Source organism: Syngnathus scovelli, chromosome 8 (assembly GCF_024217435.2).
Source record: "Syngnathus scovelli strain Florida chromosome 8, RoL_Ssco_1.2, whole genome shotgun sequence".
NCBI classification, from domain to species: Eukaryota; Metazoa; Chordata; class Actinopteri; order Syngnathiformes; family Syngnathidae; genus Syngnathus; species Syngnathus scovelli.
In genome coordinates this window covers 12,277,954-12,289,474 of record NC_090854.1, presented here as the reverse complement: position 1 = coordinate 12,289,474, position 11,521 = coordinate 12,277,954, and the positions used below count along the sequence as shown (strand labels likewise).

Genomic DNA, 11,521 nt, shown 5'->3' with positions numbered 1-11,521 from the left:
TCTATAAACTGTGATCTTTGCCCTGCTGTCGTCGCTGAGGTGGATGTTCAAGTCCAGGAAAGATACGGTCCAGTTTATTTCCTCTTCATGTGGGAATTGTATGTTGCCAGTGTTGGTGTTCAGGTGGTTATTGAGAGAGACTGAGAAAGTGTGAGGCGAAGGATATCTAACGGTATTCCAATCGGACACTGAGGAGGAAGACTTTGATGGTTTCAGTGCACAGGAGGAAGATGAAGACGATGAAGCTCTTTATTTTACTTTTACTTTAACCAGCCCTGTTAGTGCTGTGCTACCGTATTGCTGCTGTGTTACCGCCGCGTCTCAGTGACTTTTACCGGTATGTTTTATTTAATCAAACCCTATTAGTGCTGTGTTACTTCCGTGTTGCTGCGGTATTACTGCCGCGTCACAGGCAGTGTTTGGAAAGAAATGTTAAGGTATGTTATTAAAACTTTAAAAAAGCTTTCTGTGTGCAGTCTTTCTTTGTTAATAACTCGTGTGCACACTTCCGTGTTGCTGCGGTACTACTGCTGCGTCACAGGCAATGTTTAGAAAGACATGTTAAAGTATGTTATTAAAACTTTAAAAAGGCTTTCTGTGTATTGTATTTCTTTGTAAAAAACTCGTGTGCACGTGCGGCTTATAGTCCGGTGCGGCTTATGTAAGAAAAAAACTAAAATATCCCCGAATTTTAGCTGGTGCGGCTTATAGTCCGGTGCGGCTTATAGTCCGGAAATTACGGTATATATATATATATATATAATATATATAATATATATATATATATATATATATATATATATATATATATATATATATATATATATATATATATATATATATATATATATATAAACACACACATGCACACACACACACACACGCACGCACACACACACGCACACACACACACACACGCACACACACACACACACACACATCATTGTGAAGCAGAATTCACCAAGCACTGGATTGTTCACCCACAAATAGGGAATGTGAGCTGGGGTTAGACCGTGTTGAAAGACTATAAAAATGGGACCCATTGCTTCCCTGCTTGGCACTCAGCATTAAGGATTGGAATTGGGGGGTTAGATCACCATATGATTCACTCTCTACCACCCATATTAAACAAGTAATAATAATAATAAAACAATTTGCAACCTGGGACCTGGAAACGTCCTGTCATTGCAACCGGTCTGCATAAACGAAAGCATTGCATTTCAATTTCTGGTTGTCTTGAACACCTGTCAGTGCCAGTCCACAAGGACCAGGTTGAAAGGCTCACCAAAATTTGCCAGCAAAGAAGGATAAAACTTGATCTGGATGTCAACTCGAAAGCTCAAAATCTTTACCCATCATGGTTAACCAATATAGTTTGGTTAGTCTTCTTTCCCTTGTCCCCGTTTTGGGTAAGTTTTGTCATTTCTTAATGTTTACCTTTTTTTACATTATTGCTATAAAACTGCAAATGTTCTCCAAAATCAGATATAGATTTTGATCGCTTTGTTGATAGTTGGACAACTGAAAAAGTTCTTATCTCATTTCCGCTGAAAGGAACATGATTTATGCCAACAGACAGTGAGGTGATTTTGAAATTGGTTATTTTTGTGTTTTGACCATGCGACCGGAAGTTAGCACACCTCTGTACCCCAAATGCGTACAGAGACTCTATTCTCAACAATGATTTAACGTGGTAGGAAATGTAAATATCGACATTCAATACTTCATTTCAACAAATTTCAACCGAATCCACACCATTTCTAGGAAATCACTATGTACCTTCAATGGTGAGCTATTTTTTAGATCAGGCTCACGAGCTACTCATGAGATCCTTGGGGACTGATGTCCTGTTGCCCAAAAATGTGCATGAAAACATTTCTAAAAAGGTAATCTGAAAATCCGGTCGTCGTGTTTTGGCCAGGAAACCAGGAAATGTTCTATAATTGCAACCGGTCCAACTAGTCTGCATCAACGAAACTATTGCATTTCTATTTCTGGTTGCCTTGAACACCTTTCAGTGCCAGTCCACAAGGACCGGGTTGAAAGCCTCACCAAAATTTGCCAGCAAAGAAGGATAAAACTTGATCTGGATGTCAACTCGAAAGCTCAAAATCTTTACCATGACTTCAACGTGACTTGACTACCCATCATGGTTAACCAATATAGTTTGGTTAGTCTTTTGTACCATCTCCTCGCTTTGGGTAAGTTCTGTCATTTCTTAATGTTTACCTTTTTTTACATTATTACTGTAAAACTGCAAATGTTCTCCTAAATCTGATATAGATTTTGATCGCTTTGTTGATACTTGGACAACTGAAACAGTTCTTGTCTCATTTGCGGCAACATGATTTCATACCAGCAGATAGTGGTGTTATTTTGAAATTTTCTATCTTTGTGTTAACCTAGCAAAAGTTTTTTGCGGGCCAATTAAAAATGGGCCGTGGGCCGTAATTGGCCGGTGGGCCATAGTTTAACCCTAACCCACATTACGTAGACGTGCAGATTGGGCTCGGTTACAAAAATAAATACGAAAAGATTTGCACTTTACCCTGATAAATACTAAGAAGCACACGATTAGTTTCACTCTTAATACTGGATGGTGCCAGTCGGAGTCTATTTCTTTATTTATTGGGTCACACTCTGTAAATTCTGTCTATAGTTATTTTTCTTAATCTCGTGTTTTTGATTACAGCTCATGTGGTAATCAATGTTCTTCATAGTGTGTTATGGTTTTACTGTAAGAGGGGGATTCTAAAATGTTGTCCTCCTTCATGAATCTTCATGAACCTTTCTGTTGTGTTGTGCAGAGAGATCATTCTCAACAATGATTTAACATGACAGGAAACGTAAATATCAACATTCAACACTTCATTTCAACAAATTTCAACCTAATCCACACCATTCCTAGGAAATCACAATGTACCTTCATTGGTGAGCTACTTTTTAGATTATGCCCACAGGCTACTCATGAGGTCATTGGGGACTGATGTCCTGCTGCCCACGAGCAGCATCATGTTGGTGACCTATGCGCTGATGAGTAAATAATTTACAAAACGTTTTAAAAAATGTGCATTAAAACATTTCTAAAAAGGCAATCTGAAAATCCAGTTTTCGTGTTTTGGCCCCTGTAGATTGGGGACCCCTGGTCCACCACTTCACACAAGGCCTTTCTGAAGTATTACGTTTGAATGCTTGATGACAATCATAGAAATATCCTTTAGAAGAAATCAAGAAATTTGCTTTTCCACCAAATGCTCAGTAAACATGCCCAACCCAATTCTATTCCTATTGCAAGTGATTTTTTACCAGTGACATCACCTGTTAAGTGAAGGGTAGGTTTCACTTTTAAACTCTGCTCACTAATTTGATGTCAGGTTAATCAGGTTAAGTTAATCACACGGAATGAATCACAGATATCTATGGATGTATGTATTCAGCAGTTTTGTTTTGAGTAAGTTCTAATAATTCTTAATGTTTTCTATTTATCCCACGCTGGTGTCATATTTCTGTAAAAAAAAAAAAAAAATGCTATAACTGGATGACATGAATTTCCCTGCCTGCGCCTTGATCAAATACATTACACCAACTGCGCTACAAAATAGACCTCCTTTTATTCTGTCTAAAATTGAATCTACTGTATAAAATCAAATTTCCAGATGCACTTGGAGGTGAGGCAGAAACGCCCAATGAGGCCATTGGTTTCTAATGACAGAATCAAGTATCGTAGCTCACACACGAATGTTAGCATGCCCACTCTATTAGCATGCCCACGCAGTCCGCAACTGTGACACTCCCGGTGATTAACAATCATGATAGAGAGATAAGAACACTCCCCAAACATGGAAAATGTGCAACTTTGACACTCCTGGTGATTAACAATCATGATAGAGAGATAGGAACACTCCCCAAACATAGAAAATGTGCATCTCGCCTCACAGAAGTACTTTTTTTTTTAATCCCACCTGCATGTAGCAGATTTTTTGAGTCTACATTTGTCCTCTTTGCCATCAGTAGTAACTTTCATCTATCTGTCTCTGTCCATCTCTCCAGTTGCCCCTTCCCCAGATTCTGAACGGCATCTGGAATATGTGCTCAAGGGCCAAGAGATAAACTTTCTGCCGTCTATCCCCGGAAAACCCGATCTAGTCGGGTGGATACATGATGGTATAGATGTGGTGTGGTTCGATCTGCTCGAGGAATATGTTTTTCCACCCTATGAGGACAGGATCACTCTTAACCAAGAATCTGCAAGACTCATCATCAAAGATGCCACATATGAAGACAGCGGAAACTACGACTTAAAGTTGATGATAAATGGCCAGCATCATCGTTTAAAGTATAGAATCGAAGTTATAGGTAAGTCTATTTTTACATCTCTGTGCACAAAATATGCGGCAATTTCTTTCTTTCAATTTCTTTCATTACTGTGTGATGATGACCCCAAACATATAGGGAAAGCACAAATTTCATGGGCTTGAGCCTATTTTATTTGATTTTGGGCAAGAGGTGACTGACCTTAGGCCGCTTATCAGTTGATCAGAGGGCACTATCGACAAACATTCATACTCACAATCACACCTTTGGACGATTTAGAGTCTTCAGTGAACAGCTGACTGTGCTTTCCTTTTACAGTCACATTAAATGTTGCTTCTTTGCTTGTTTGTTTACAGACAAAGTAGACCAACCGGACATATCGTGTGTGCTGACCAGCCCAAACAGAGTGTTGCTAGTTTGCTCAACAGAATCCAAACATCCCGACTTATTGGAGTTTAAGTGGAGGGCAAATGGAAAGGAGCATCCAGGACCAAACTTGCAAATAAATGTGAGGGGCAAACATGATGATCGAGTTTATCGTTGTGACGTGAGCAACCCTCTGACCAAAGAAACTGCCACTTTCACTGCCGGCGACTGCTTCCTGGGTAATCGTCATCAATATTCGTGCAACCGGAAGATTCCAACAATGTTTATTTGAATGACATTTTGAACAAATGTATGCTGAGATGTTGGAATATTTCGAATTTTTGTACTTCTGTGCAGATAAGCCATCAGATGGTCCATATGACATCCGCAAAAGTAAAACAACAGCTTTACTCATTGGCGTCATCATCATATTGATCATCATCACTGTGATCATCATTACGGTCGTAGGTTTGCGAAGAAAAGGTAAAGGTGCTTATATGCAAACCGAAAGAAAAAAAAAAACACCCAAAAAAAAATATTCTGGTCTTAAAACATGTTTTTTATTTCAACAAGAAGTGAAAACCTGTCTGTGGTTTCTTGCAGCACGTCTTGAGAGATTAAAGAGCTGTGTTTTGAGAAGACAAAGTTCTACGTCTGAAGGTATGTTCGAGTCGAAGTTCATTTCCAATCGACTTGATTATTGTGATTACGCTAACAGATAGGCTTCATCTTTCTTCATAGAACTGCTGGGATCAGACATAAACTTACGACAGAAAGTGAAAGACATCCTCAAACGTCAACTGGACAACATCAAGCGTCCAAACGCTGTATGGCATCTGGATTTATGTGATGCACTGAAGCCGTACGGCATCACAAATCACGGCTGCATCGATGCAGTTAGCCAACACATATTTTGGTTGAAGGCAGACAACGCCTCGAACGCTCCTGAAGTCATTGCCAACAACTTCTTAGACACTGTAAAAGGTATTGGAGGATGTCCACAAGAACTGCTGGCTGACCCACACCCGGAGAACACGTGCGTCAGAAAAGTGCAATGTTTCTTACGTAGAAAACAGAAAGACCAACAGAACTACATTGATGAATGTAACACGACCAATGAGCAGAAGGAGTCATGGTTGCTGATCTTATGTGAGAAGAGCTTTGAGAATTGGACAAAGGTTTTCCAAAATCTCAAAGAAGAGGGACTTTTCACAGGGAGTGAAATGGACAAGAAGCTCATAAAGTTCTGCTTCCTCAAACCCATCCAGGTAAATGGATGGCTTTACATATCCTGATAGACAATATGATATACTTTCAAATGACTTTTAAAAAGAACATTTGCATATTTGAATTATAATAACCTACCATATTGATATTAATGTGATTTTTTTTAATCGAGTTTTTCTCTTCATTTAGGATAAGCTGAATAGGCTTTTAAGAGAATGGAACTCACAGCTGGCGCAAGAAGCTGCAAAAGACAAACTCCGGCTCGTCTCGAAAAAGATTGTCAACAAGTGCAAGCAGAAGTTTATTCCTGAAGTACAGAACCCCGAAAATGAACCAGTTTATGAGCGCTGCAGGCTTATTATGGCTGAAAATGGATGGAATGAACTAGAGAATGAAGAGGCAGCAGCAGAACTGTTTGGAAAATTAAGAAATGAGTTGCTGAATAAAATACCACAGCAGATGCCACAAATCACACCAGAACAGGGAAATCAGGAAAAAGAAAAAAAAAGTAAGACAAAACAGACGACTAGTCAAGTGCGAGCAATAAAAGTGTAGCTATTTTAGTTCACTTGTTTCGCCTATTGTGCATGAGGTTCTACATGAAGCTATTCTTCTTTTATAAATAGTAACAGGTGGGACGTATTATGCTAACTAAGAAATACGTTTTGAACAGATTATATATGAAATTTGATACATTCCCTGCACCATCCTGATGATCTCTGAAGCCATGAAAATTATTGGACAAAGATTCATTTGACATTATTTGGAAGGACAAGAAATTAGGTCACCATGAAGGCAAAGCAGTCTTTGGCAATTATTAAAGTATGTGAGCAGCAAAAGACTTCTTTGGAAATCGCTGCTCGAGTGCCTTCTGGTGAGGTGCAGGATGCTGCTTATTTTCTTATTTTCTTTCTGTTAAATAAATATGAAGCATTTTATATTTGCATGTATATTTATTTCATCGTCACTAAATGTTAGTTTTAGGACTGACATGTTCTGCAGCTGATGATGTTAAAAATAACCACAGGAAAAAAATGGTCTCATTTCTACTTGGTGGTGTGAAGTTACCGTGCAAAGGCGTGAGTTGGATTTGTTTGTACAATGCATGTATTGTATGAGGTAACACTGTTGCCGTCTAGTCCAAAAGTAGCTTGAAACGTAAATATTTATACTGGTAATGGCCGGTATTATGGAAAAAAAAAAAAAATAAAATAAAAAAACAACTCAAGAATGTTGTGTGACTCCTTTTTCTGGTCTTTGCCCATCTGTCTTCGTTGGAAGGAGCCCAAGCCTGCTCTGCTGGCTGAAATGCACCTGTTTTGTTTTTTTGCAAGCTTGACTCTCATAAGGCAAAAAGAAAAACAGTTGCAAGATTCCTGTTGTAAACATTAAGACACAAAAAAACGATGTCAAGGGGAATAAACATGCTATTGACACATATTTAGATCATCTACTGACTTTTGAAAATTATGTCCTCCCGCTCATGGTTTGAAAATCTAAGCTCGGGCACCAGCGAGAAATTCTTTCACTTTCAAACCACACCCTCGGTCGTTTGCTGTCACACTGTCAGTGGAGCAACACGTCATTTGTATCACATACTTTAAGAGGGACAAGAGCTGATCGGTGATTCGCTTTTGAATATTCTAAGATGGTCTACCAACATGCTATGATCGATTATCATCAAAATGTGTTCAAATAAGATTCATGGGCCATATTACATTGTATTTGGGGTATTTCTGTGGGCTAATCAAAAAGCCATCTCAGTTGTTGATAAGTTGATCCAGTTTGCTCTCAATCAAATCATAAAGACATAAAAACTTGCACTTTACCCTGATAAATAAGAGGCAAAGGTTTAGTTTTACAACTACTGGTAACAAAGGCAAACATTAATACTACAGTCGTCCTGTTGCTGTATTCATTGGGTCATGTTGATCTCGGTAAGTTCGGTCTATAGTTATTTTTCTTATTTCTTTAATTACAACTCCTGCGGAGGTCAATGTTCTTTATATAATGTCCAGTGTGTCATGGTTTTACTGTAAGCGGGTGATTCTAAAATGGCGTCCTCCTTCAACTGCAAGTTCAACACTTGGGTGTTGAGGCCATCTACACTTTGTGTACTCATTCCAGGTATAAGTTCATCAGGCGCAATGAATCACAGATATCTATGGATGTTTTTATTCAGCAGTTTTGTTTCGGGTAAGTTCTCTTATTTCTCAATGTTTTCTACTTGAATGAAAGCTTTTGCGGTGTTAATATTCTTAACATTGTCTAAAATGGACAGTTTAAGTGGGTGTTTCTAAAATTGAGCCTAAAATAGTTATCACAATTATGATGACTGAATAAAACTGAATGAAAAGAATTTGCCTGCCTGCTCCTACGATCAAATACAAAAACATTACAATAGACCACCTTCGCTGCAAAATAAACCTACTCTTATCCCATTTTTTTTTTTTTTTTTTTTTCTAAAATGTAATCCACTTTATGAAACCTCATTTCCAGATGCACTTAGTGGCGAGGCCAAAATGCCCGGTGAGGTCATGCGTGTTTAACGACAGAAATAAGTATCGTAGCTTAAGCACGATTTGCTCACATTAGCACGAGACTGATTAACAATTAACAACCATGATAGAGGGATAGGAACAGAAAGAAAAACAGGAGTTTTACTAATTTTTGTCATCATCAGAATAGTCATTGTCCTCGTGATCATCATTAGGGCTTTCCGGACAAAATTTAAAGACGCATATACAGTGTTCTCTTGCTATAATTGCGGTTCACATTTCGTGGCCCTGCAGTTTCACCAATTTTTTTTGCTTTTATTGAATGGATTTCATAGGAATGATGAATGGCAAAATGACTTTTTAGCCATTGTCATGCTCATCCCCTTCTGGGGCCAGAGCACGCTCCTCTCATATCTCGTATAGCACCTCGTATTTATTCATTTTACATTTTAAAAGTTGAATTTCTTAAGTGTACCAAACATTTAGGAAAATAAGTGTTTGGGGGCTGCAAGGAGCTCGTAACATCAGAGTACAACTGTAAATCTCCCCCAAATCTATTCTAAAAATAATAATAGTAATAATAATATCAAAGTCAACCCTACTTTCACTTATATTGGGCACGTTTTGAAACGTAAAAAACACAATAGTCAAAGAAACACTGTATACATAAAGAAAGAAACAAAACAACAGTTATTATCTTAATACAAACGCATTTTTCCACCAAGAAATGAAACTATGTCTCTGGTTTCTTGCAGAATCTTTTGAAAATACAGAAAAAAGGATTCCAAGTAGTCCATGTAACACGCCTGATGGTATGATCTGTCAACACTTGTAGAGTTAAAAGCAATGACTGCATCCATTCAAGGAGCAATGAAGTTCATTTCCAGTCGAGTTGATGATTGTAGCACTTTTCTTATGGAAATCCTTCGAAAGAGCATTAAAAAGGTGCAGCTCAGGTTCACTGCTTAGATTCAATTACCAAATGATGAACACACTCTTTGCAAAATAAGATATAAATACTAGTTGTTGTTGTTTTACTATCCTGCAAGTGGCTGGTCGTGTCACGGGAGGAATCCATGAATGCCTGTCTGTCTCTGTCTTTCCATCCAGCATCCCAGGATCTGAAGTATGCACTCAAGGGTCAAGAGATAAACTTCAAGCCATCCATCAACGAAAAACCTGATAAAATTTTCTGGTTATTTCATGATGCCCGAGGTGTGGTATTATTTAACGACCAGGGTGAATTCAAATTTCCCTCATACGAGGACAGGATCATTCTGGATCACAATACTGCGGAACTCACCATCTACAACGTCACATATGAAGACAGCGGAAGTTATATCTTAAGGTGGAAAATAAACAATGAGGATTATCGCTTAAAGTACCCAGTTGAGGTTATAGGTAAGTAAATCTTTGCATTCATAATCGGTTGATAGTTACTGTGAATTGTTACTTTTTTCCTTACATTTTGTGTATTCTGGCCAACACCTTTTAAGTTGGGGACTTTTAGTGGCCAGGTAGTGGACTAGCATTTCATCCCCAAACTAGTTTTAACGTTGTTTTGTCCACAGTCACGCACAACTTGAAATGTGACCTTTGGTTCATAATTTTGTCTTGAAAGAACTAGCGTTTTGCCAGTTTTACTGAACTTTACATTTGTATGCGTACCTCATAAGTTTTACATGATGTGTTTTTTATTTGCAGACCATGTCACCAAACCCAACATCTCTTGTAAAATGGTCGACCAAAACCAGGCATTCCTCGAGTGCTTAACAGAGGGCAAAAGTGATCCTTTGTTAAAATTTAAGTGGCGCTCACAGGGAACTGAGCAAACGGGTCCAATTTTGAAAATAAATCTCAGCGATAAACAAGATGTTTATCACTGTGATGTGAGCAACCCCTTGACCAATGAAACGGCTTCATTCCTCGCTAAGGACTGCTTCCTTAGTAAGTATGATCAACATGAATGCAACTAGAATGGTCAAGCAGTGTTTGGATTGAATTTGAATGATATTTTGACATTACCGTGAACTGCTATGGGTTTTTGTTTTCTGTGCAGACAACATACCGAAAGTTGAAATTCCCAACTCTACTGATATGACATCACAAATAGTAACTCGCACAGGGGCATTGTGTTGGGCTTCTTTCTAGGATACATTGTTCGCAGAAAATTTCAATGAAACCTTTTGTCTAAAATGGACAGTTTAAGTGGGTGTTTCTAAAATTGAGCCTAAAATAGTGACGGGATGCTTTATCACAATTATGATGACTGAATAAGACTGAATGAAAAGAATTTGCCTGCCTGCTCCTACGATCAAATACAAAAACATTACAATAGACCACCTTTGCTGCAAAATAGACCTACTCTTATCCCATCTAAAATGTAATCCACTTTATGAAACCTCATTTCCAGATGCACTTAGTGGCGAGGCCAAAATGCCCGGTGAGGTCATGCGTGTTTAACGACAGAAATAAGTATCGTAGCTTAAGCACGATTTGCTCACATTAGCACGAGACTGATTAACAATTAACAACCATGATAAAGGGATAGGAACAGAAGGAAAAACAAGAGTTTTACTAATTTTTGTCATCATCAGAATAGTCATTGTCCTCGTGATCATCATTAGGGCTTTCCGGACAAAATTTAAAGAGGCATATACAGTGTTCTCTTGCTATAATTGCGGTTCACATTTCGTGGCCCTGCAGTTTCACCAATTTTTTTCTCTTTTATTTAATGGATTTCATAGGAATGATGAATGGCAAAATGACTTTTTAGCCATTGTCATGCTCGTCTCCTTCTGGGGCCAGAGCACGCTCCTCTCATAGCTCGTATAGCACCTCGTATTTATTCATTTTACATTTTAAAAGTTGAATTTCTTAAGTGTACCAAACATTTAGGAAAATAAGTGTTTGGGGGCTGCAAGGAGCTCGTAACATCGGAGTACAACCGTAAATCCCCCCCAAATCTATGATAAAAGTAATAATGGTAATAATAATATCTCACATTAGCATGCCCCTGCAGACCGCAACTCTGAGACTGATTAACAATCATGATAGAGAGATAGGAGAACGCTGCAAACATAGAAAATGTACATCTCTCCTCACCTCACAGAAGT

At 38.4% G+C, this 11,521-nt stretch overlaps 2 protein-coding genes and 1 long non-coding RNA gene across 6 annotated transcripts in view; all 3 read left to right on the top strand.

Annotated features, from left to right (window-relative positions):
• LOC125974104 (muscle M-line assembly protein unc-89) overlaps window positions 1-11,521 on the top strand; it is an 85,073-nt gene that overhangs the window by 60,114 nt on the left and 13,438 nt on the right. For all 3 annotated transcript variants that reach the window (XM_068651700.1, XM_068651699.1, XM_068651698.1), the window contains exons 6-7: window positions 9,516-9,806; window positions 10,110-10,352. In XM_068651700.1, coding sequence (XP_068507801.1) covers window positions 9,516-9,806; window positions 10,110-10,352 — 534 coding nt within the window. The remainder of the gene's footprint in view (window positions 1-9,515; window positions 9,807-10,109; window positions 10,353-11,521) is intronic.
• On the top strand, window positions 1,234-6,847 carry LOC137840560 (uncharacterized). Of its 2 annotated transcripts, XM_068651703.1 has the most exons (8): window positions 1,248-1,409; window positions 2,019-2,201; window positions 4,051-4,356; window positions 4,671-4,919; window positions 5,038-5,163; window positions 5,284-5,340; window positions 5,422-5,948; window positions 6,097-6,847. In XM_068651703.1, the coding sequence occupies exons 2-8, from the start codon at window positions 2,150-2,152 to the stop codon at window positions 6,460-6,462; spliced, it is 1,683 nt and encodes a 560-aa protein (XP_068507804.1). In that variant the 5' UTR covers window positions 1,248-1,409; window positions 2,019-2,149; the 3' UTR covers window positions 6,463-6,847. The 2 variants fall into 2 exon arrangements, with proteins under 2 accessions (XP_068507805.1, XP_068507804.1); XM_068651704.1 differs by lacking the exon at window positions 2,019-2,201 and having other exon boundaries at window positions 1,234-1,409.
• On the top strand, window positions 7,803-9,509 carry LOC125974110 (uncharacterized). The gene is made up of 3 exons (XR_011087299.1): window positions 7,803-7,844; window positions 8,035-8,103; window positions 9,161-9,509. It is a non-coding gene; the product is annotated as an uncharacterized lncRNA (long non-coding RNA).